Source organism: Jaculus jaculus, chromosome 18 (genome assembly GCF_020740685.1).
Source record: "Jaculus jaculus isolate mJacJac1 chromosome 18, mJacJac1.mat.Y.cur, whole genome shotgun sequence".
NCBI classification, from domain to species: Eukaryota; Metazoa; Chordata; class Mammalia; order Rodentia; family Dipodidae; genus Jaculus; species Jaculus jaculus.
This window is the reverse complement of record NC_059119.1, coordinates 53,889,311-53,916,437: the sequence shown is the minus strand read 5'-3', so window position 1 is coordinate 53,916,437 and position 27,127 is coordinate 53,889,311. Positions and strand designations below refer to the sequence as shown.

General features: G+C 42.4%; 1 protein-coding gene across 5 annotated transcripts in view; it reads right to left on the bottom strand.

Annotated features, from left to right (window-relative positions):
• Atl2 (atlastin GTPase 2) overlaps positions 1-23,684 on the bottom strand; it is a 50,860-nt gene extending 27,176 nt beyond the window's left edge. For 2 of the 5 annotated variants that reach the window (XM_045137481.1, XM_045137480.1), the window contains exon 1: positions 23,557-23,684. In XM_045137481.1, the coding sequence (XP_044993416.1) occupies positions 23,557-23,674 (118 nt within the window). In that variant the 5' untranslated portion in view covers positions 23,675-23,684. Of the gene's footprint in view, positions 1-3,733; positions 3,756-21,446; positions 21,529-22,569; positions 22,598-23,556 lie in introns of those variants that run through there. The other 3 variants (XM_045137484.1, XM_045137482.1, XM_045137483.1) reach the window with 3 other exon arrangements.
• Between the last annotated feature and the right edge of the window lie 3,443 nt (positions 23,685-27,127).

Sequence of the window (27,127 nt, the reverse complement as noted above, 5' to 3'; positions counted from 1 at the left end):
TTATATTTATAAATAAAATAATTTAAAAAATAATAGCACCTAATAGTTTCAGAGGTCTGCACCTTGTTCAGCTCTCTATCAACCTTCTGGTCCCATGTAACAACAAACTTCTGAGGACCTTGTCCCTCTTCAGACCTTTCCCTTAAACATGTCCACTAGCTGTCAGTTTCCATGCTGAAGACATTTAGGATATACACCGTGTTCAAGCAATGATCCTCCTTACTTCCTCATGAGAGCTAGTCTACTCGGTAGCAGCCCAGTATCAGTCCACTGTACAGCAATATATTATCCCCATAACTACAAGAAACAGAGCAAAATTATATACCTACATTAATGGATTTATATATATATACATATATAAGTCAAGCCCAACAGACTGGCCTTTTTTTTATGAGAGAGAGCAAGAGCGCATGAGAGAGAATTAACATGCCAGGGCCTCAAACAACTGCAGTCAAACTCCAGATGTGTGAGCCACCTTGTGTGCGTGTGCAGTCCTGCACAGTGCCACCTTGTGTTTCTGGTTTATGTGAGATCTGGAGAGTCAAACATGGACTTCGCAGGAAAGTGCCTTAACTGGCAAGCTATCTCTCCAGTCCTGATTTATATTATTTACAGAAGTAACATTCTAGCTCATCTGATTCACAAAGGCTGCAGCCATTCCCACCACATCACAAGGCGCCTTTAACAATATGCAGCAGCCAGCAGCACTGTTACAAACAAAATGTACACTGACACAATAAAGCATTAACAATGCATGACAGCAAGCAAATAACTTTGAAGGGGAGTTTTGAAAGTAAAAGTAATCAATGTGTCATTCAAGAGGGCAGTAGCATTGCTTGTCTACGTGGCTTTTGGGTATAGCTCTTTGAATTCACAAAAAGTAAAACTTCCCAGTATAGTACAACACAGTTAAATTCCAAGTTAACATACATGGGGACTGACTCGGCTGTCCCTATAAACTCATGTGTCCTGAATGCTGACTGGCATTCACTATGTAGTCTCAGGGTGGCCTCGAACTCACGGCGATCCTCCGACCTCTGCCTCCCGAGTGCTGGGATTAAAGGCGTGCGCCACCACGCCCGGCTCAAAAATATTTTTTAAAATTTAAGTTCCTTGCCAGCCAGGCCAAATGAGCCAACAGGCGCAACAGTGGCACAGCTGTCATGGTGGAAACCAACTGCCCTCTAATTGGACTGGAGGCCTGCTCCATGGGAGGGAATATATCCCTGATACTGAAAACCTACAACAGGAGTAGCCATGAGGCCTAGGGGTGTAACATCTGCTGCTGTCTGGCTAAATGTATATACTATGCTCCTCAAACTACCCAATAAGCACTTCTCTTAATGTTCATACCCTTGTATTAATGCTACTCTCACTTTTGGTTAGAGAACCTTATCTTCAGATGCTAGTGACCTTGGGATGACTCAGAAGGTACCATGGTGCTGGGAAGAAGTGACAGGAGTGCTCAGCACCGCAATATATCTATCACACCATCCAAGGCTCAGGGCCTATTGCGGAAGAGGTGGCAGAAAGAATGTAAGAGCCAAAGGAAGGGTAGAACTCCTTACAACGTGCTCCTCCAGACACAAAATGGCCTGGATATCCATGATCTCACAGTGTCGGACACTACCTTCACAAGACCATCATAATAGGAGGAAAAGATCCTGACATCAACATAAAAGAAAGACTGACTGAGAGGGAGAGGGGCTAATGATGGAGAATGGAGTTTCAAAGGGGAAAGTGGGGGAAGGAAGGGCATTACCATGGGATACTGTTTACAATCATGGAAGTTGTTAACACAAAAATAATAAAGAAAGAAAAGAGAGAGTGAAAAAAATTAAGTTCCTTACCATGACATTCATAGTTTTATGTGATCTGACCCTTCTCTCTAGTTTCATCTTATAATAGTTGGTGTTAATCCTCAAAACCTCAAATCATTGGCTTTCTTAAATTTTTTTTGAAGTTTTTATTTATTTATTTGAGAGTGACAGAGAGAGAAAGAGGCTGGAGGTGGGGGGTCCTCCAGCCACTGCAAATGAACTCCAGATGTGAACTCCAGATGCGTGCATCCCCTTGTCCATCTGGCTTACATGGGTCCTGAGGAATCCAGTCTTGAACTGGGATCCTTAGGCTTCACAGGCAAGCGCTTAACCACTAAGTCATCTCTCCAGGCCATCATTGGCTTTCTTAATGCTCCATTAAAAAGCAAATCAGCCAGGCATGGTGGTGCACACCTTTAATCCTAGCACTTGGGAGGCAGTGGTAGGAGGATCACAGTGAGTTTGGAACCCCCCCCCCAAAAAAAAAGCTAAACCAAGGCCAGGCATGGTGGCACATGTGTTTAATCTCAGCACTCGGGAGGCAGAGGTAGGAGAATTGCCGCGAGTTTGAGGTCACCCTGAGACTACACAGTGAATTCCAGGTCAGCCTGGACTAGTGTGAGACCTTACTTCAAAAAAAAAAAAGCTAAACCAGCCAGGTGTGTGGTGGCATATGCCATTAATCTCAGCATTCAAGAAGCAGTGTTAGGAGGGTTACTATGAGTCCAAGGCCAGCCTGAGACTACAGAGTGAGTTCCAGGTGAGCATGAGATAGAGAACTAAACTTAAAAAGGCTAAACCATTTCCTACTCACAAATGTTGGCCTGGGGTGCTACTTCTGTTTAGAATGTTCTGTTCCTAGAAATTCCCATGGTTCTCACATCTCCATCACAGATGTCAGCTCCAATGTTACCTCCTCGGCGGTCTGAGCACTCAACCTCAATCCAATCACAGACTCCTCCCCTTCACCTTAAATCATGTTTTGTCAATAGTTCTTTTCATATAAAGTAACATTTTTCTTTTTTTGTTGTTCATTTTTATTTATTTGAGAGTGACAGAGAAAGAGAGAGAGAGAGAGAGAGAGGGAGGGAGGGAGAGAATGGGTGCATCAGGGCATCCAGCCACTGCAAATGAACTCCAGACACATGTGCCCCCTTGTGCATCTGGCTAATGTGGGTCCTGGGGACTGGAGCCTCAAAGTGGGGTCCTTAGGCTTCACAGGCAAGCGCTTAACCACTAAGCCATCTCCCCAGCCCTAAAGTAACATTTTTCATTCATTCACACATGCACTCATCTTCCCCTTCTCAGCATGTGTGCATACCTAATCATCCTACTGATTCTTCTCCCAGAAGCTACAGCAATTACTAACACCAGGCGCTGAATAAAATACTTATTAATCAAATGTAAAGACTTAACTGAGGTGTCTTATAGTACCTTTACCTACTTTATCAGCAAATTTGATAATCAGCTTGGGGGACTACTTCTAACAAATCAAGAATAATTATATTTGCTGCAAAGCTAAAACAATTATTATTTTAGTTTTATCAAATAAAACACAATTTGAAAAGAACCTTAAAACTAGTAAGTACTAAAAACTAAGTACTACTATCACAATGATCAAATTGAGAGATTGGTAATTTTGCTAGAATCAACAAATAGTTTGTTCTTGTCATAAAGAAAGCATGAGTTTTTGTCTGTGAAATCAAAAAGGGGGGAAAAAGAAATAGTAGTTTATTAACTTGAAATTTCATCAGGTTAGGTGGCTAGTTACCATGTAGCTAGGTTAGTTTTATTAGCAGAAAATTGTCTTATCTCCTGATGCCACAAAACATTACAGGCTACTGCCAAGCAAAGCTCTTGGTTGCCAAGTAGAACTAAAGGAAAGACCCAACTACTGAAGACAAACCACATGCCTGGGCTGCAGGACACTGAGAAATCAAACTGGAGCTAAGCTGGAAGCCTCCTCCCCGTCATGATGCAAGACCTGTGCAACCTGTTTGAAGAGAAAGGCATCAGTAGTCTTAACCAGCAGTAGACCCTGCAAGTTTTATGGCTGGCCAGCCAGGCTAATGTGCCAACTGGTGCAATGACAACAGAATGTCTGTTATGGGGGAAACCAATGTTCTAATTGGATCTGAGGCCTACTCCATGGGAGGGAATCCATGCCTGGTACTGAAAAACTAATCAAAAGCCTATGGCTGTGGGCTTGCCTGCAAAGCCTGATGGCCCAAGGTTCAAGTCCCCAGCACCCACATCAAGTTAGATGCACGAAATGGAGAGCGCACCGTGTGTGGCAAGAGGCCCTGGCACGCCTATATTCACTCTCTCTTTCTCTGTCTCTGTCGGTCTCTCTTTCTCTCTCAAATAAATTATCTTTTTTAAGGCTTTTGCCTATGGTTGGGGAGGTCATAAAGCTCTAAGAGGGAGCTATTGTTGTCTGGCTACCAAACTGCCTTCTGAATGTTTATGCCCACATGTGAATGCTCTCACTTTGGGTTAGAGAAGTTTCTCTCATCAGATGGCAGTGACCACCAAGGAGACTCAAAACTCATCAAAATGCGGAGAGGAGACAGTGAGGTGTTCAGCACTAAGTGAGACATCTCCATCACACCCTCCAAGGCTCAGGGACCATTATGGAAGAGGTGGCAAAAAGAATGTGAGGGAAGAGTGGCCTTGGCATCCATGGCCTCATAGTGGCTGATGCTACCTACACACAAGACCTGCCTAGCAGGAGGTGAAAAAAAATGATTACATCAAAATAGACCAGGGACTAGTTGGAAGAAGGGGTTCAGTGAAAGAGGAATAGGGAAGGGGAACAAAGCAGAGTGTTGGGAGGAAATTATGATCATGATATATTGTGCATATTTGTGAAGATGGTCAGTAAAATCATCTACAGACTTTCAAAGACAGTGTGGCAAATATTTCAAGGGTATAATGGAGCACAATGATGAAATTCACCCGCATTAACCCCACAGGATGATTTATTTCTCCACTAAATTTATACTAAATGAAGATAAACTATCTCATCAAGCATTGATAAAGGTAACTGAATAAAAGAACACTCTGTATATTTCATCAAAATATCTATAAATGTTACCATTTGGTTAATTATCTACAATTGCAAATCCTTTTTCAATATAGCATTATCATAACATTTATTTTTCTGATAGTTGTATTTGTAAGGAATGAGAAAAAGAAAGAGCGCCAGGGTCTCTGATAGCTGCAAATGAACTCCAGATGTATGCGCACTGGGAAATTGAGCCTGGTTCATGAAGCTTTGCAAGCAAACCCCTCTAACTGCTGAGCCATCTCCCCACACTATGAGATTTTAAATGGAAGTTATAACCCTCTATACTAAATGGTGAACACATCTTTATTCTCCTATGCCAAAATGCCTCATTTTCAGAACTACAGTACTTTCCGTGATTTGACGACTCCAAGCCAGTTCTCCCTACTCCAGTCCTTAAGTGGGTCATTCTAGTGAAAACTGTAAACACCTACATATGATCAGTCACCTGTTTCTCACATCTCTGTCCACATCTTCACACTCAACATATCTAACAATCTATTTACCACAGACTTACAAAAGATTCCTCAGTAAAAATGACCCATGGCTGCCAGGGATTGGGATGAGGACAGGATATATAGCAAAGTACAGAGGAATTTTTTAGGGCAGTGAAACTAAATCCTATAATACAGTAACTATGGATACCTATCATTATACATTTACCAAAATAAAATGAATAGGCAACTCCAAGAGTGACTCCAATGTGAAATCTCCATTCTGCATGATCATAATATGTCAAGGAAGATTAATTTTAACAAATAAAATACTCTAGTACAGGATGTTGGTGATGGAGGAGGGAGGTATGTGCCAACTAAATTTTCTGCTCAATTGTGCTAGGAATCTAAAATGGCTCTAAGGAATAAAATCTATTTTACTCAAAAAGAAACAAAAAGACACCTAGTAGGGATGGGGAAATGCCTCACTCAGAAAAGTGCTTGCCTTGTAAGCACAAGGACCTGAGCTTGATCCCCAGGTCCACGGAAAAACGCTGAACATGGTGGCAGGCACTTGTAATCCCAGCTATGAAAGGACAAACAGGAGAATCCCTAGGACTCATTGGCCAACCATTCTAGCCTATCTGGTAAACTCCAAGCCAATGAGAGAACTCATGTCAAAACAAGGTAAAGGACATTCCAGGAAAACAACATACAAGGCTATCCTCCAGCCTCCACACATGTATGTGTGTACCTACACACACACCTGCGCACACATACATACAAACAAGCACATATCTAAGAAAATAAAGACCCTATCTCCTCTCTATCTTCCAAATTCATATATATTCTGCATGTATTCCAACAACAAAACTTACACTTCAGAGCTGACCTAGAAGTGTCAGTAAACATCAAGCTTAAGTGCAAAACAATAAAGATGTTACAAATCTGCATTACAATGCAATGTTGTTAATGTTAGATATATTACATTCACCCAAAAGAATACAGAATAATTCACTTTTTCAGGGGCAATTAAAATATATTTTAGATTATTCAAATTTTAAACAAATTTGAAACTAATTTTTATGTAAAGTGAGCCTGATTCCATCTACATAGTCTATTTATTCAACTAGTTCTCACAAAAAAAAGCAAATACTTGAGGTCCATAAACTAAATTTTATATTCTACATTCAAATGAAGAAAATTTGAAGTATTCAAAAGTTTATTCTGCCAGATGTGGTGGCACATGCCTTTCATCCCAGCACTTGTGAGGCAGAGGTAGGAGGATTGTCGTGAGTTCAAGATTATCCTGAGACTACACAGTGAATTCTGAGTCAGCCTGGGCTAGAACAAGATTGTATCTCAACCCCATGCCCAAAAGTTTATTCTATCACATGATTTTCAAAGCCTTGAATAGTTTATACCATGGCATATCTACTTCAAGAAATTTATTATAAGAGAATAAAAAGGATGCTAAATAAATGTACGTTTGAGCCAGGCATGGTAGAGCACACCTTTAATCCCAGCACTTGGGAGGTGAAGGTAGGAGGATTGCCATGAGTTCAAGGCCACCCTGAGACTACATAGTGAATTCCAGGTCAGCCTGGGCCAGAGTGAGACCCTACCTCGAAAAAAAAAAAAAAAAAAAAAAGAATCAACACTGAGTCTCAAAACTGGAACATGGCCAACTTTTATCCATATAATAACATAGTATATAACTTAAAAAATAATCTTGGGCTGGAGAGACAGCTTAGCAGTTAAGCGCTTGCCTGAGAAGCCTGAGGACCCCAGTTTAAGGCTCGATTCCCCAGGACCCACGTTAGCCAGATGCACAAGGGGGCGCACACGTCTGGAGTTCGTTTGCAGTGGATGGAGGCCCTGGTGCACCCATTCTTTCTCTCTATCTGCCTCTTTCTCCCTCTGTCGCTCTCAAATAAATAAATAAAAACAAAATATTAAAAAATAATAATAATCTTAAGAACTAAGAATGGTTTTTAAATCAGCATAAAATTAAGTAGAAAAAAGGCAGACAACAATGTGGTACAAATCATCCCTGGGGTGGTTTGTATTAGGTGTCATCCATAAACTCATGTGTTCGGAATGCATTAAGCTGAGACACTAGGAAAGTCCTACTTCAGAATTAAGAATTAATAACTGCTGTGTCCTCAAGTAAGAGCCCATGGAGGAGCCACCCAAAGGAAGCCTAAAAAAGAAACGTCGAAAAGGCCTGCAGGATGCAGAATTTAGAAATTTAAAACAAACAGTAGGGATGGGGGGGCAAACACTACCTCAAAGAACCAAAATAAGAAAGAAAGAGAAATGGAAAAAAAACTATATAAACATGTCAGCAAGTCTAATAACCCAGTGTTTACTATCTAAGCACTATCAACAACTCAAAACTAAGAATCTTAAGTAGTCACCATGTAATCCGGCACTCGTGCTTAGACAGATACATATGCTCTTGTAGTAAAATTTCAAATTTTGAAACATTTCTGCTCTAATATGATCTCAAAAAAAGCCAGCAAATCATCAAATAACAAAGCACTTAAAAGTAATAAATTAACCTGTCACTCTGAAAATACAGCATGGTATTTTAAATCTAGAAAAAAAAAAGAGTTATCAATTCAGTTATCTTTCATGTTCCAATAATCATATTCAACAAAGAACAGCTGTGAAGGAAAAGAACCTAACTGAAGAATTAAGTGCCTAGGTCAGTTCAATTAATTACCAGTCATTTTTGTTAAATGTGACAGGTTGACTGATGTGAAAAAACTTAATATACATCAGAAAATACAGAAGATCCCTGAATCACTGGACCAAAGCAGTGATTTTCTTAGATGCACTATCTATAATCTACAAAATGCTTTAAAACTGGATAAGGGGACTGGGAAGACAGCTCAGCCAGTAAAGTGCTTGCCTCACAAGCATGAGGATCCTTGAGTTCAATCCCCAGAACGCACACAGAAATGCCAGGTGTGCCTGAGATTGCTGAGGAGTCAAAAACAGATCTCCCTGAACTCCCTTGTCAGACGATCTAGTCTAACTGGCAAGCAACAGGTTAGTAGTGAGAGATCCATCTATTTAAAAAAGTAGACACAGTTCCTGAGGAACACCTGAAGTTCTCTGACAGCCACATACATGTGCACAAACATAGCACACATGTGTGCACACACACAAATGCATAAGCAGTATGGTGTGAGAGGATGATAACTGATTAACAACTGCCACTAAAGATATAAGGAATGTTCCAGTAAATTTATCTAGAAAGTTCCAGGCGTGGTGGTGCCTGCCTTTAATCCCATCACTTGGGATGCAGAGGCAAGAGGATCCCTAAGAGTTGAAGGCCACCCTGATTACACTGTGAATTAATTCCAGTTCAGCCTGGACTAGGGTGAGACCCTACAAAAAAAAAAAAAAAATTACCTAGAAGTTTAAAAAGGCATAACTATTTGAGATCATTAACAAAATAAGAATTTTTCATAATGTGAATAAATTAAGTTATAATGTCAAGAAAGAAAGAAAAAAAGCACAGCATACATTCAAAGCAAGCTTAGCTGAATTGCTAGAATATCACTCAAAGGAATTCATCAACAAAGTACTTTCAACATAGAAAAATAATGAATCACTGAAGAAAAATGCTTGTCTTCTAATAGTGACTGCAGTTTTGGAGCATCAACAAGAAAAATAACCACTTGATAATAACTTTAGAAAGACTTTTGTAATAATGTGGTTCTTCTACAGCTGATGAAATAAAATCTACCAAGAAGAGTACCATGAGCTTTATTTTACTCCTATAAGAGGTTTAAAAAAGGTTCTGAGCCAGGCATGGTGGTGCATGCCTAATCCTAGCACTCTGGAGGCAGAGGTAGGAGGATCGCCATGAGTTCAAGGCCACCCTGAGACTACAGAGTGAATTCCAGGTCAGCCTAGACTACAGTGAGACTCTACCTCGAAAACCAAAAAGAAAAAAGGATCTAAGAACCCTCAATCAATTTAGCCAACCTTAGTAACAGAGAAAAATTCCTTTAGAAGTTGCATTAACAATGAACACATAAGAATTATTAAATAATGTACTTTATATTAAATACATTGAGAGATGGCTTAGCGGTTAAGGTGCTTGCCTGCAAAACCTAAGGACCCAGGTTCGATTCTCCAGGTCCCATGTTAGCCAGATGCACATCGTGGCACATGCATTTGCAGTTTGTTTGCAGTGGCTGGAGGCCCTGGAGTGCCCATTCTCTCTCTCTCTCTCTGTCCCTCTGTATCTAATAAATAAATAAATAAAATGATAAATACATTTGTTCTTAATAAATGTCTGAAAGATATTTTTCAACTTTCATCTCTTTTCAAGATAAGTATGGGATAGAATGAAGTAAATTTCCTAAACTAAATGGATCCCAATGTAAAATAGTGCATTTACAAAAACTAATAATCTGGGTTAATCTTGTTAAAGTGTTAGCTAACTGGTATGGGCTAAGGTCTTAACTAACACACACACACACACACACACACACACACACACATTTCACCTCCCTAAAACTAAGAATTTCAAAACTGCAGCAGTGGACAATGGCTACACGGTAAAAAGCAAATACATCCTAACAAATAAGACCATTAACTCCCCTCAATCACTCTTAACGTGATAAAGAGATCATCCAATGTTGTGTGATACCATCTATGCTGTGTCCGTGGAGAAAAAAAAAAAATTAAACCTGCTTCTACTTCTACACTTAACTACACGAAAGGAACAGATGCAAACTCAAGAACCTGAAAAATTCCACTGAGCAAGCCAGGGTAAACAGACAAGCCACACATGCAGAGGGGGAAGAGAAGAGCCTACAGAGTCTAAAATGACATGCCGGAACACCACACCTGGCTAAGTTTTTGTTTTTGTTTTTTTTTTTTAATGTGGCACTCAGGGAAATGTAAATCCTAAGTATATGATTAACAATTTCTCGAATGTGATTATACTGTGGCTGTGTTTCTAAGAGCCTTATAGACACAAGTAAAACCCTGATTCAATTTTCTAAGTCCTGTGTCTTAAGTACCAACAGAACATGCATATGTTCCCTAGAACACATGTCATACCAAGCCACACAAGGATAAACATTCAAGTTCTCATACTTATACTTAGAAAATGAACACTTAAAAGCCAGGCGTGGTAGGGAATGCCCTTAATCCCAGTACTTGGGAGGCAGGGGTAGGAGGATCACCATGAGTTCGAGGCCACCCTGAAACTACATAGTGAATTTCAGGTCAGCCTGGGCTAGAGCAAGACCCTGCCACAAACAAGAAAGGCCAGGTGTGGTGGCACATGCCTTTAATGCCAGCACTGGGAGGCAGGGGTAGGAGGATCGCCATGAGTTTGAGGCCACCCTGAGACTACAGAGTGAATTCCAGGTCAGCCCTGAGCTAGAGCAAGACCCTACCTAGGAAAACCAAAAAAATAAATAAATAAAATTCAGGGGCTTGACAGGTTATATAACTCACTGATTCTAGAACTACATGACTAGACCACTGATTTATGGCCAGTCTCCCAAAGCGGTCAAAAATGCATATTCTGACCCTTAAATGTGGGATGGAACTTGAAATTGAGCATTTGTAACTAACTCCAAAACGATGCTGGAGTTCCTGGTCAAGGGAACATAGAGTAACAAAAAGTGACACTATTTTACTGGTGTTTAGTTGTAAATGTTATTCAGTTAATGTTATTTCACTCAAGTCGCTAATGATGCTAAAGCCACATTTTCAAGGAAGGAAAAAAGTTTTCAAGCTATGCTGGCTTCAGTGTTTCATTCTTACTGGGGACGCTTATAGATACTTCCACCTTCTACAACAAACACAGAAGAGGGCGTGGAAGAAGGCTCAGGGGTAAAGTACTGCCATGAGAGCATGAGAGCATGAGGCCCTGGATTCAGATCTGCAGAACGCACAGTAAAATGACGTCTCTACCTCAAGCATTGGAAAGACGGACTCCCTGGGGCTCACCTCACCAGCTAACCACTCTAGCCAAATCAAGCTCTGGGTTCAGTGAGAGATTCTATCTCAAGGAACACAAGTGGGATGGATGGGAGCATTGCACTAAAAATACTTTAAAAGAAAGAAAGACAGAGAGGGGGGAAAAAAGCAAGCAAGCAAAAAGCAACTGATGAAGACATCCTAGACATCTACCTCTGGTCACAAAACTCACACACAAACATGCACACACAATGCACACACAAAGCACCTAAGAGACAAAGTATATAAAACAACTTGCTGTTATTTAAAGAAATAGATGGAGGAAGTGCTTTAAAATGCTAACATGCCATACAGTTGGTACTGACAACCGGTTAGTCACCAGGCACCTGAGCAAGCTTACGCTTGATGCAGCCTAGGGCAGAAATACTGAGAGATACAAATGTGAGCTTCAATAAAGTGTTTTACTGACAGAGAAGCAACTATTAGCCAACCAGGTACTGGAAACCATGTTAACTTCTAATAACTTGCTTATACAAAATAATACCAATAAGAATTTATATGATTAAATTTCTTTAATATAAAACTAGAACAGAAATGTAATTTGAAAAGAAATTTAAGACTCCAACAGAAGACTTATATTGTTAAAAATGCTAGTTATCGTAATACTCTCTCCATTACCCAAGCCCATCTGGCCACAATAAATTACCCTAAAGGCCTTAAAAAAATGCTTAAAAGAGTAAATAATGTAATTCATTTCCTTCCTTAATTATACTCAAACAGGAAGCAAGAAGTTGGCATAATTTGTTTTCTTCCTTCACTGTACTCAAATAAGAAAATAGCTGGTTTTTTCCCTATAAGATTCACATATTATCTTCCACTTGAAATCTACCCTGTTTCCATAGTAACCCAGCACTGATGTCATACAATTTTTGCTATTCCCATTTAAGAAACACTGTAGCATAAAATGCTTTTATGCATTTACTAAAATGGATGAAGAAAATTGTAAAATAGATTATAGATGTGTGAACTCAGTGTTTCCCCTAAAGCATACCAGCAAGAACTAACCAATTCTTTAAACAATACATTTGAATATAACTGTATTTTAAGACTAAAAAAAACTACTTAAGTTGCCAGATGTGGTGGCAGCACTATTTTTCGTTATTTAAACTAGGATGTCAAAACAAAAAATATGCTAGACATGACTGCATCTGTTTGGTCTTCAAGGTCAGGGGAAGGCTAACCTCAAAAATGAAAGCCAAAGCCGGGCGAGGTGGCGCATGCCCTTAATCCCAGCACTGGAGAGGCAGAGGCAGGGGAGCCCCGTGCTAGTTCCACCCTGAGACTACATAGGGAAGTCCAGATCATCTTGAGATAAAGTGAGACCCTACCTCAAAAGAAGGGCTAAGAATACTGGACACTGTCTCTGAGGAGAGGCACAGAAACTCTGGAGCAGGGGACTGATAAACTAAACTATGCTACAGAGATAAACTGAAAGGGAGTGTGAGAACTGTATGTAATGAGTCTCAAAACAGCAATCAGAAGGTAAGTGAAAAAGCCTGGATATAAGGTGAGAAGCCCCGAGTCAAGGAGAGGATAGAAGTGGGCAAAATGCAGGAAAGAGCTGGTTTCCCACCATCTCTTTGGCCTAGATAGTAACAAGAGGTTACTACGAAATTGTTCTCTGTGTGAAGGAGGGGGTGTGGGTACATGTGCGTATACAGGTACACGTGTGTGCAGGTATGTGTGGAGTCAGTATAGGGTGTTTTCCTCACTTAGTTTTTTGAGTTTGAGAAAGGGTCTCTGAAGCTGGAACTCACAGATTAATCAGCTAGACTAGCTAGCTCGCAAGTACTAGGAATCCCCACCTCCACCTCCTCAGTCTTGGGACTAAGGGCACATGCCACAGCTCTCACTTGGCTCCTGGGGCGTGGTGCTGCATGGCAAGCACCTCACTGACAGAGCCACCTCCCCTGCACTGAATCTTTTTATATCAAGGACATTCTCTTCTCTGTCATGCCTTTCTTCACTTCCAAAATGATTTTTGGCACAATGGCTACAAAATTTTATAAAATAGTAGTGGGGAATAATCAAAAGCAGAATAGGGGGCTGGAGAGATGGCTTAGCGGTTAAGCGATTGCCTGTGAAGCCTGAGGACCCCGGTTCGAGGCTTGATTCCCCAGGACCCACGTTAGCCAGATGCACAAGGGGGCGCATGAGTCTGAAGTTCGTTTGCAGTGGCTGGAGGCCCTGGCGCACCCATTCTCCCCCCCCCCCCCGCCTCTTTCTCTCTGTTTGTCACTCTCAAATAAATAAATAAAAATAAACAAAAAAATTAAAAAAAAAAAACAGAGCAGGTTTCCTTGACTCAGGCTAACAGCTTAACATTTCCCTTTTCAGCCCCAAAAGTAATTTATTGGAAGTTAAAAGACACCAAGTCTGTAACAGTTATGAATTTTGTGAAGGTCATTTAAATAAGGGAATCATATAAGCAGGTTCAAAGCTTAAATTTAGACTATGGTTATGTCAAATCTCAAAAAAGGTACTTGCCAAACTTTACAGAAATAAGGCATAAAATTCCATCTTGTCATATTTATCTCTACCTTTAATAACTATACAGCATCAATTCAAAAAAAATAAAGGCATTCTAAGCCCAAACTTGTCTCAATACAGGCAAAATTCCTACAAGAGTAGCTATAAAAAGAAAGGAATGGTGCCACAAATATCCTTCCAATTATATAAAACATAATTACAAAACAACAACAACAAAAACCAAGTGAAAGTTTCCCACTATATTCTCCTTTTGCCCCTTCTCTAAGTGATCCAATTTTAGAGTACCCTAGGATTCATTGTAGCAAATAAATACACATGCCCACAAACAAGAAAAGTTAAATACATCTTCAGTTTTTAAGTCCTTCACACAGTTTTTCCAGAAATTATCCATTCATTTAAATCAATTCTTTGCTCCACTTGTCTATAGAAAATAGTCCATATTCCTTTCTCATTAAACATGTTAACATCACTGCCTCCTGAGTGCTGGGATTAAAGTCATATGTCCTTTCATTCATTCACACCCACATACACATATACTACTGTAGATTTTTTTAAATATTTTTTTATTTGAGAGACAGAAAAAGAGGCAGATAGAGGGGGAGAGAATGGGCGTGCCAGAGACTCCAGCGGCTACAAATTCCAAACATATGTGCCACCTTGTGCATATGGCAAATCAGACCTGGGTCCTTTGGCTTTGTAGGCAAACACCTTAACTGCTAAGCCATCTCTCTAGCCCAGTACACTTAATCTTTATGTTAGGAAATATAATATGAAATGAAAAGGCAGATTACATACAACTACTACAATGAGGTCTCATCTTAGAAAAAATTAAATTTGCATTTAAAAGACATAATAAAAGATATTTACTAAAATGTTACCAGTACATATAATAATTAGTTGGTATCATAACTGGTACGACCTTTAAGTTCTTTTATTTTTCCAATTTTGTACTGTCTTGGGAGTTTTCTTTTCTTTTCTCTTTTTAATTTTTTTAAATTTTATTTACTTGCCAGCAGCAAAGAAGAGAAAGAATGGGCCCACCAGGGCCTCTAGCCGCTGCAAATCAAGTCCAGATGAATGTACCACTTTGTGCATCTGGCTTTACATGGGTACTGAGGAACTGAACCTGGACCATCGTCAAGATTTGCAAAGTGAGCACCTTGTACCAATGAGCCATCTCTCCAGCCTTAATTTCTTTTTCCCTCCCTCCCTCCCTCCTTCCCTTCTTTCCTCCTTCCTTCCTTCCTTTATTTCCATGCAGGGTCTCACTCTAGCCGTGGCTGACCTGGAACTCCCTCTGTAGGCCCACGCTGGCCTTGAACTCACAGCAGTCCTCCTCCCTCAGCTTTCTAAGCACTATGACGAGAGGCATGCACCACCATGGCCTGCTCTTTTTTATTTAATTTGCATTTTCCAAACTGTTCAAGATGTATTGCTTTTGAAATAAAAGCTTAGCACTTTCAGGACACAGTATCAGAGCTATCATATTATAAGCAATCACTTTAAAAGTTATGCCCAAAAGCCCTTCTCAATAACAAACTCAGCTATAACACAAAGACAGAAGACCTAAGTTTACTTTCATCAGTTCTAAGGACATGAGGGATCATTCTCACCGTTCCCCATCCCAACGATTTCTAGTCTACTTCAGAAGTTAGCCATTTTTTGAGAAATAACATCTTACCATTCTGTTGCAATTAAAAGCCTCTGTACGAGCTGAAAAGACGGCCTAGCAGTTAAGGAGCTTGCCTACATAGCCTGAAGACCCAGATTCGAGTCACCAGGACTCACGTAAGCCTGATGCACAAGGTGTACATGCGTTTACAGTTCATTTACAGTGGCTGAAGACCCTGGGGCATCCATTCTCTCTCTCTCATCTCAATACAATAAATTTTAAAAATAAAATGAAAATAAAAGCCTCTGCACTCTAAACAAGAATTCTATATAACCAGTTCATACTGTTCTATCTATTTAAGAACTAGGGCAGGGTCTGGAGAGATGGCTTCCTTACTATGCAAGCATGAGGGCCTGATTAGCCCGGAGTTCAAATCGCAGCGCCCATGGGAACAGTGGATGTAGCCACGCACACCCATAACCCAGGTCCTGTGGAAAGTGCAGACCACAGAATTGCTGGGGCTCACTGGCCAACCAGATTGATTGACAGAGGAAGACATCCAATTTTCTCCTCTGGCCTGCAACACATACATGGTGTGCACATATCAGCACCCACATATGCACATATTGCACACATATCACACTATACCACACATAAAAAAATTAAAAGTTACAGGGCAGGTGTAAATAAAATAGCAATTTCAGAAGATTTTACTAATTGTCTTCAATAGAACAGGATGATTTTTCTGATAAAACTCTCACAGTTTGTCATCTAAAAAGTCATTTCCCTCCCTTAAGATAACAGCAAATTTAATACTTTTCATTTCCCAAAAACCTATTCATTTGAACATGATAAAGAACAGCTACTTTAGTGAGCCAGTTTCCCCTTTTCAAGAATTTCTCTTTAGATTTTTGAGTTTAATAAACACCCCTATATAGGTACTATCTCTGTAATTAAAATTGAAAAAAGACCCATTAAGCTCGGTATGGTAGGTATTAACTATCAAAAATGGAGAAAATGATATGAATAACAAGTTTGGGGTCTGGAGAGATGGCTTAGCGGTTAAGGCACTTCCCTGCAAAGCCAAAGGACCCAGGTTCAATTTCCCAGGACCCATGTAAGCCAGATGCACAAAGTGGCACATGTGTCTATAATTTGTTTGTAGTGGCTACATGCCCTGGCGTGCCAATTCCCTGTCTCTCTCCCTCCCACCCCCCCTTCTCTCTCACACACACACACACATATACACACTCATTAAAAAAATTTTAAAGTTCAGTACTAGAATTAAAACTCACGTCTCCATTTTGATCCATTCTGGAGTTGGGGTTGTGGACCTGAACCTGACCTTTAGCACAAGAGGGGAAAAACACCTATTCTAAATATCACGGGAAGTTCATAGAGCACAAAGTTTTTAGTGAAAAATGCTAAGGATTATGTGTCACTGGTCCTGTTATGGGGCGAGGGGGTTGGAGTGAAGGAGAATCACTGTTAGTGCTGTTTCGAGGCCATCTCTACTAATCCTCTTTACATTTCCCCCTGGGACCCCTACTCACCTTTTTATCTCCACCTCTACTTTTCTTCCCTCTCTAACCACTGTGAAGCATCCTTGTATACAAAAGACCAGAGTCAGACGCCACAGAGTATGTGGAAAGCCAATGCCATGACCTTAAACTAAGAAATTAACCTATATTCAATCTTCTAACTGAAGTAATTCCAGAAGACAACCTCACCACATGATTAGTGAACTGTCTAAAAATCTATGATTACAGAAATAAAGCTAGCCAAGAAATATATAAATACTGATACTTTATTTTTAAAATTGAACAAGGGCAGAAAAGCTCAACGGTTAAAGCAATTGCCTGCAATGCCAAACATGGGTTCAATTAACAAGTACCCACGAAAAGCCAGACGCACAAAGTGGTACACATATCTGGAGTTCATTTGCAGTGGCTAGAGGCCCAGGTGTACCCATTCATATTCTTATTCACATTCATTCATTTTTCTCTCTCTTCCCTTCTTGCAAATAAATAAATAAAAATATTTGTTTTTAAAAAAACTGATGAAAGGGGTCTTCTGATTTACCTAGTTTAGGTTCAGTGTCTTTTGGATCTAGGAACTGAACTTAGGGCCTTACACATGCTAGACAAGAACTCTTTCCACTGAGTTGAATAGCCAATCCTCTTCATTTATTTTGAGAAAGTCTCACAAAGTTGCCCTGACTGGCCTGAATTTACCATGTGTAACAGGCTAGCCTCAAACCTGCCACACTCCTCCAGCCTCTCCTTCCGAGCACTGGGTTATAGGCATGTACCGCACACCTGGCTCCAAAGCCTCAAATTAAATAGACAATAATTACAGTAATAGCTGCATACCTCTAACAGAATATGGGCAGTGGTTTAAGCACTTTTGTCATATTTAATACTCACAATAGCTCTATCATGAATATTATCAACATTTATTTTATAGATAAGTATAAAGTTTGCCCATTCCACTGCTTTGCCCAAGCTCTGTACATAAGAGGAAGAAAAATCACAACTTTTTTTAGATTTATTTCTATTTATTTATTTATTAGAGACGGGGGGGGGTGAGGGAACAGAACGGAAGCGTCAGGGCTTCCTGCCACTGCAAGCAAACTCCAGACACATGTGCCACCTTGTGTGTCTGGCTTACATGGGACCTGGAGAATCGAACCTGAGCCCTTAGGCTTTGCAGGCAAGCACCTTAACCGCTAAGCCATCTCTCCAGCCCAAAATCATAACTTTTGATTGCAAATATAAATATATTTAATAGTGCAAGTAGAGAGGCTGTCATTTCTATATGCTACTATGTCTTCTTACACACAACTTTATAAACTGGAAAATGCTACAAACATGTGTATTCAATCATCTGCTGCCCACACAGCCTTGTTAGGTAGTTTAGGGTGACAGGGTTCCAAAACTAAAGGCAGGAATGTCTGCTCTAGCAGTCTCCACTTTGCTAGAGATCAAAGACATCTCTTGCTTAAAGGAGTTCCCTGGACCTGTGTTTTTCCATGAACAACCTGAGCCTCTCCCTTGGAGGAAGTTCCCCTTTCTTAGAACTTAAATCTGATCTTGACCTTGACCTCTTCTAGGGCCAGCCCTGGCCCAGAGAAATGAGTTCTCACTCTGGCTCACCACAATAAGGTTATAACCAGACCCTTACCAGGGGCAAAGGCTCTCTTGGTTGCTCATACATCACTCCTGGTGAGTCTCCCCTCCTGCCCTCCACACGGCAGATGGCAGGAGTCTCGGTATTTTCTTTCTGTCCCTCTCAATCTTTTTCTTCCAGGCCCATAACATGGACTCTCAGACCACATAGGTATATCCATTTTCTCTCCCCCGGTTTTGTACTTCCCTAAATAAACATAATAATTTAATAATTATCCTTCTCAGTTTGGTTTCCCCAATTATTCCGTTGAATACAAACACAAACTCAGGGTTTGGGGTTCAAGAACTCTATTCTTGAACTCCCAATGACCCATAACATTATGACTACTACAGAGGAGGGCTTCAAAGTTCAGAGTTTAAGCAAAGTAATTCATCCATAATAACTCTTCTCTATTGCATTATCATCCTTCTCTATGACCAAAGAAACACTGTGGTCAAATTGGGTGTTTCTCAATAAAAAATGAAAATATTAAAGATCCTAGATACCCATTTTCCATCTGTTTCATATTTCTTTAATTAGAGTTCTAGCTAACAAGTTATCTAATTAACCACTAATAGGTTATTTTAGTATCAATCACAGAGATACAAGCTGTATGACTAATTCTTATTAAACTGGCAAATTAAAAAGTGACTCCTCTATATTCTATTTCTACTGGCCAGAAGACCAAATCCAAGCCAGTCAAAAGACCGTATTATCTCAGTGGGAAAATGAAGGATTACAAGTGAGTCTATCATGACTTAAATATTATCTCTAGAAGCCATCATCTACTCATAAAACCATGAATGTAGTCATATATCCAAAAGTAAGTGGTGAAAATAGCTAAGTAGGCATATTTTTACCAAACTGTGTCCACAATGTGTGTACAAACAAGACACACTTAATAATCACTAGAAAAAAACTACTTATTAAAAACTGCAATTTTGGCTTTTTCACTTCTGAACACTTCACGTTCCTCAATGTCCATAGCAAGTAACTGCTGTACTTCCTTCCCCAATGACTCTACTTTCTACAGCACCTAGCTTTTTCCCGCCTGCATTAAGATTCCTCAGCGCAGCTAGGCTGCAGTGCAGTAGTAGGGCACTTGCCTACCATGCACAAGTCACTGGCTCACTTCCAACCACATTAAAAACAGAAATCCCAGTTCTCTTAATGACTGAACTTGGCTTTCCCTCATTAGTATGATTTCAGACTTCATTTATTCAACAAAGGCTTACTCAGTTATCTTGAAATATATGAAACAATGTACAGTAAAGAGGGGCCCCTAATCTCCTCCAAGTCTGGTGAGGAATGGTATGAGTAAGTCACCTTTTCTGACTGGAGAAATAACTACCATTCACTCTCTCCAATAGGAATAATAACTAAACTCCCTCACACCATGGCTTTAAGAAATAAAATGGGGACTGGAGAGATGGCTCAGCACTTAAAAGGTGCTTATTTGCAAGGCCTGATGGCCCAGGTTTGATTCCCCAGCTCCCACATAAAGCCAGGTGCACAAAAGTGGGACAAGTGTCTTGGAATTTGTTTGCAACGGCAGGAGACCCTGGAGTGCCTGTACTGGCTCTCAATCTCCCTGTCTCTAATAAATAGAGATATGAAGGAAGGAAGGAAGGAAGGAAGGAAGGAAGGAAGGAAGGAAGGAAGGAAGGAAGGAAGGAACGAACGAACTGAAGACAAGCTGTTTTAAGTGCGTAAGTGATTTTCAGGTTGGTGTGTTCTTGACTGTACTGCTCAAGTTATAGAGATGCTCTCACTATTCTGTATGGAGTGCTGGAGATAAGGGATGGGAAGAAGCCCGAGTCCAAGGGGATCAAGTTCAGTTATTCTGCGCTCACATCTATCTTCCTTAGGGGAAAAATGACAATGTCTAGAAAGGAGCACACGTGCACTTTGAAACTACAAATGGCTACAAAATCGGACTGCCATTACACATAAAAAGGGAGGAGGAGGAGGAAAGTAAAAAGAAAAACTGTTTCTCTCAACTCACCTGAGAAAACCTTACCAGAAGCTGTTAAATTCCCACTACTACAAAAAAGAAGAAGGAAAAAAAAAAAAAAGTTCTACTTCTATCCCTACCATTTCTGGCTTTTAACTTTGAAAGCTTGCCAAATAGCTTTGCTCACAACTGTGTCAAGTAGGTCTTCCAACTGAACATAAACAAAATGTTTAAATACATCTTGTTACAAAGTCCCACAATTAAAAATGTATGCTGAACTCCAGCATCATCATACTAGTTGGCAATCTTTCAAGTACTCTTAGTAGCTGCCTAATACCAATTGTGGAAAAGGCACAATATTGAAAAGGCCCAGCAATTTCAAGTTGTTTTTGTGACTGTTCAAAAACCACATCATAAAGTTATAATGAAGCCCCACCCAAGAAAAGCCTCCTGAAATACTATGCACCTAAGTGCACACCATCTCACTGTTTTATTTTCCCTGTAATAAATGTCTCTTCACTATAACGCAGCTTCTCACAGTAAAAGGAACTCCACAATATTCCAAAAACACTTTCTTGAGGAACTGGGGAATGGCTCAGCAGTTAAAGGTGCTTTTAACTATCATATCTACAGAATCCTATCAATGTTTAGAGTCAATATGACTTATTTATTGAGTGCTCCATTCTAAATGCCTCCCGAAGCTGGGCGTCACTCAGTGGTAGAGCACTTGTCCTGTGTGTGGCCCTGGCTTTGATCTTCCACACATGAGGGAATGTGTTTTCTAAAGACCCTTCATTTGCAAAAAGGGTAACTATTTCGAGAAACACGAATCATCTTTCTAATACTGCATTCCTACATTGACACCTGACTCACTCCAACTCACCCTTCAAGTCTACTTCTTCAGAAAGCACAGGAGGAGTTGCTGCAGTCAGGAACAGCTGAGTCCCTACTCAGTCACAGTATGTGTGTTCTTACCTTCAACACAAAACCTAACAAGTTTATTTGGCTGATAATGAAGTAACAGGTGACTCAGGCAAATTAGCAAGAAAATGATGTGTCTTAGGTAGTCACTTGATGGGAATGGCTATGAAGCGAGGCCTTCCACGCACCACCACCAAAGAAAGGGCAAAATGTATGAGCGGTAGATAAGAACACTTAATAAGTGGTGGGTGTGTGCAAGTTATCAACAGTCTCGAGAACCTCACTTCAATGTCCAAAAGCAGAAAAGCCAGTTCAGAACCATGACTGAGTCAAATAAATGCTTCTCCCAATAAAGCGAGCACATAAAACTTTTGACAGGACATCTACAACTGTTGTTAACTTGACACAGAGTCGAGTCCAAAACAACTAAATCCATCAGCATTCTAAAACGACTCCTTACTTTAGATACTCAACCAGCAGTGATCTAAGTAGAGCACAGCCTCTCTGCTAGTATTTTCTCCCTAGTGATACAATAAACAGTCCTGTCAAGGACGTGTAGTTGGCAAGCAATAATAAAATTTTAATTCCTTTCTTTTTCCCTTAGAAAAACTCATTTATCTTCGCCTCTGACATACCTCAAGAATGAAGTCTACCTAAATAAACTTTAAATTAAAGTGAGACTCTGTAGTTAATATTTAAAGCGTTGTAAATCTCATCCAGTAAAACCCTTATCAGATTGTGAAAAAAAGGAATCTAAAATCAGTCTGTTTAATATAATCTTGTCTTGACCAGTATGTATGTAATCGTAAGCTTTTAGTATTTATAAGCCTTTAAAAACTGTGTGTGTCGGGCTGGAGCGATGGCTCAGCGGTGCTTGCCTGCAAAGCCTGACGACCAGGGTTGAGTCCCCAGTACCCAAGTAAAGCCAAATGCACAAGGTAGTGCATGCATCTTAAGTTTGTGTGCAGTGGCAAGAGGCCCTAACGTGCTCAGTCCCTCCCTCCCTCTCCCTGCAAGTAAATAAATAAAAACTTTAATTTAAAGGAAAAAAAGAAAAAAAAAAAAAAAACTTTGTGTCTAAGTACCATCACAATTCTCAATCAGGATCTCTCTCTCTCTCTCTCTCGTGTCCAATTCACACCACGGTGAAAGATCAAATGCTGAGCTCCTAAAAATAGGGGTGCTAGGAGTGAGAGGAGCATACCACGGTGTGCTGCCAAACGCAAGAGGGGAGGAGGAGGGGGGTGCAGGGGCGGCGGGTCCTCGTACAGTAAAAGCGAGCTCGCATTCAGCACAATCCCCGGGGAGCGGAGGATCAGGTGACTTCACACCACGGACACGAGCGACGAGCAGCCCGCGGGCCCCGAGACGCCCCTCCCCCTGGCGTGACACCTAAGTGGCACACGGGCCAGTCCACCACCACCACCACCACCACCACCACCACCACCCCCGCCCCCCGCCGCCGCCGGGCACCGCGGGCAAACCCGAGGCGCGCGGGATCGGGACCGCGAGCCCGGGGACACGGCCCCGGCCTGCGGCGAGTGTGCGTGCGTGACCCTGTGCCGGCGACGTGTCCGGCGTGGCCGCGTCCCCCCCACCCCACCCCGCACCCCACGGGGCCACTCCTCCTTCCCCGGGCCGCGCCAGGCAGCACAAGAGGACGAGGGCCGGCCGGCCACCCAGGCGACCGCCCCGAGCTCGCCGGGGACTGAGCGGCGGCGGCGGCGGCAACGACCTCCGCGCGCGCCCGGGCTCCAGGCCGCCCCCTCGGGGTCGGGGCGGACACGGCGGCAGGGAGGAAAGCCGGGCCGCGCCGCCCGTCCAGCCCGACAGCTGCGGCAACCGAGGCCCGCGCGCGGCGGACAGAGCCTAGGCCCCGCGGGCGGAAACGCGGCGGACGGGAGCCGAGCCGGGTCAAACCGCGGACCTCGACTCCCCCCCCCCCTCCGCCCCCCGCGGCGGCCGTCTCTCGCTTCTCCCCGCGACCCGGGTCCCGCGGCCGTCCGCCTCCCACCCGACCCCACTCCGTCCCACCCACCCCACCTCCCGCTCTTCGCCAGCCCGGCTCGTACCTAACGAGGTCGTGGACGAGACGTGGTTGACGCCGACGCTCGAGTCGCTGGTCCGCCGCCGGCGCCTCAGCCCCTGGGGCGGCTGCTGCCTTCGCGCTGCCTCGTCCCCCTCCGCCATCTTGTACCGATTTAAAATTAACTCCCCGCTGACGTCAAACGCCGCCGCCGCTATATCAACCTCCCGGGAGCCGGCGGGGCGGCCTCCGGGTCCTAGCGCCGCCCCGGCTGGCCGCGTCTCCCACGGCTCCCCGGACCCACGTCCCGCCCAGCCGCTGCCGCGCTCCGCCTCCGCCCGCTCGGCCCGGGCGCCCGAGGTTCCACGTCCTCTGCGCTCTCCTGCAATGGGGAGCTGCTGCCACCTGCTGCGACCGGGTCTCGGCACCACACCCCCTCCTTCCCAATTGCGTTACCCAAGTCTCTTCGTCTCTAGCTCTCCCCCACTACTCATCTTTCTTATCCCCACCACCTCCTCCTCTTCCTGGGCTGCTCCTCTCCACCCGGCAAACTGTTGCTTGTGCCTCGCTCCTCTTCTCCCATCTTTTCTGTTCCTTGCATAAGTCCTTATATCCCCCCCTCCCACTGCCAATCCTACGGTTTGCCTCTGCTCCCCATCAGCATCTGAGACGCCCCCCCCCTCCCCCGGGTCTTCTGAACCTTGCAGAACCCTGGCCCTCCTGCAACTGCTACCTTTGCAGGTAGGTAAGCCAGAAAGCGCACTGACCAGAAATGAAGTGTGACAGGTCCTTTCCTGACTGTGATGAGCCTTTTTTTTTGGGGGGGGGGGGGGCGGAGATCAGTGACCGTCTGTAGAGTTCAGGTGACTTTGAAGAAAGAAAAGTCAAGCTGGGCGTGGTGGCACACGCCTTTAATCCCAGCACCCTCAAGGCAAGAGGTAGAAGGATCATTGTGAGTTGTGAGGCCGCCTTGAGACTACAGAGTGAATTCTAGGTCAGACTGGGCTACAGCGAGGCCCTACCTGGGCGGGGCGGGGGGGTGGGGACGGACTCCTGGGGAGACATCCGTGACACTGTGAGACGTGGCCACCGATCTGTTGGGTTTTTATCCAAAAAAATGCCTTTCTCTGGCAAAGACAGGGGCCCCAGGCTGTCTTGTTCACGTCTTCTCTCAAAAGCTCACAATTTTCCATCATGCAAAATCTCTATAAAAGCATTGGTGCCATCAAAATTTACAGGGTATTACTCCAGAGGGTCTTTTGTTGGGTTACCTGGGGCTGTTTAGTCATCTAATTTTGGCCTTTTTCAAAGAAATATTTTATTTACTAAGAGAGATGAAGAGAGCACTCTGGAAGCAGGGGCAGAAGGATCGCTGTGAGTTTGAGGCCACCCTGAGATTACATAGTGAATTCCAGGTCAGCCTGAGCTAGAGTGAAACCCTAACCTCAAAAAACAAACAAAAACAGAGAGAGAGAGAGATTGGGTGCACCAGGGCCTCTAGTCACTGCAAACAAACTCCAGACACATGAGCAATCTTATCCAAAGACCTATGCTTGGTCTTTGAGGAAAGGAATGATGAGTAAATCCCTGCATCCTGGCTCAATATCCCTGAGGCAGCTACCCATTTAATAATGGGTTTGCTTTCATAATCTCTCTATATGACATCAATTGATTGTCTACTCTATACAGGTTTCACCTTGGGCATGAAAGAAGATGCAAAAGATATGACCCATAAGTACTTTTACCTTCAAAGACTAAGCTTCCAGGCTGGAGAAATGGTTTAGTGGTTAAGGTGCTTGCCTGCAAAGCCAAAGTACCTTGGTTCGATTCCCCATGACCCATGTTAGTCAGATGCACAAGGTGGAGCATGCATCTGGAGTTCATTTGCTGTGGCTTGAGGTCCTGGTGTGCCCATTCTCTCTCTTTCTCACTCTTCTTTCCTTCTGTCTGCCTCTATCTCTCTCAAATAACTAATTAATTAATTAAAAATTTAAAAGACTAAGCTTTCATTTAGAGTTAGCAATTAATGTAGCAAGAAGTATATCCAGTTTGGGGGGGGGGGGTCCTCAGGAGAGTTAAGGCCATTCCCAAGGCTGTATTGCTGGTCAACTGGCCTCTTTCATTGATAGCCTACTATAAGACACAAAAATTTCACAGGTTACTATCACAGTCCCCTCTCCCACTACCGCCCAGACAGTTTTACAGCTCCTGACTCCAAGGAGCACAGAGAACTCAAAAGCAAACAGCCACCAAAATGAGTATTGGTCCCATAGTTCACCTCAAAAAAAAAAACCTCCACCCCCCCCCATTAGTCATCACACTTCAGTTTCTTAGCACAGTGAAACCTCAGCTTGATTCCAGACTTCTTTCTCTCTCTCTCTTCTTATCTCCCCTCTTCACGCAGCAAATCCCATGTAAAATCAGCTCTGACTTCTGAATTTCTCTTCAAGTCACTTTCCAGTGTCCATCCGTGTTGGTATCAAGGGTTTGCCCCTCTCTTGTGGATTCTCCACATAGCTTCAGGCTTGGGTTTCCTTATATTCAAATCTGATCACGCATTTCAAGCTCTTCAGAATAATTGACAACACCTTTTATCATAATTAAAACTTTGTCATTTTTCTTACCACTTTTCCACTCATTTTTTCTCTACTCAGTCACTCATTCCTTCATTACCTGAATGACTATTACTGTGCTTGGGGTACTGAAGATGCAAGTAATGAACAAAATGGACAAAAATGGGTTTCCTTGGATTATCTCTTTCCATGTCTCACAAGACTCCTCTGCCATTACAAAAGAATGAATGTCAGGAGCTCAAGGTCAGTCCTGCTCAAAGTATCACGAGCGTCCAAATCAGTGCCTGCTACATAGCAGGACTTTAATAAATACCTGTGGAACAAACAAATGAATGAGCAAATGAGTACCTGGGCTTCCATCTGGTTAACCTAATTCTTCTAAACTTCCAGGTCTAGGGCTGGAGGGATGACTCAGCAAATACAAGCACCTCCTACACAAGCATGAGGACCTGGGTTCAGTCCTCAGAACCTGTGTAAAAAGCCAAGCATCCCTATAACCCCTGTGCTGAAGCAGTTGGAAACAGAAGGATCATTGAGGCTCCCTGGCTAGTGAGCATAGCTCCAAAATGGAGCTCAAGAACCCAAGGAATTAGAGCAGAAGAGCAATAAAGATACCCAGCGTCTTCCTCTGGCCTCTGCACACATGTACTTAGGACATGTGTGCCATACCACCTGCCACACAGATTACACAACCAACATAAATAAGTAAACTTCCAGGTCTTTTTTTTTTTTTTTTTTTTTTTTTTTTACAAATAACAGCACTCTTGGGAAAATCAAATAGCAAACTGAAAATATCTTACTGACTGTAAATAGTTAATATTTATGGAACGTTTACTGTTCTGAGCACTGTTTAAAGTGCTTTTAACATGTTAGGTCATTTAATACAACAGTGGCAAGGGGTTAGCATTCTTACTGCTCATTTCTTGTAAGTGGACCCTGCAGAAGCAGCAGAGATGAACTGACCTGCCTAAGGCCCAGGCAAGGAATTAGAAAACAGACAATCCAGGAAAGTGCCTTTGCCCCTCCCCACGGTCACAGTGTCCC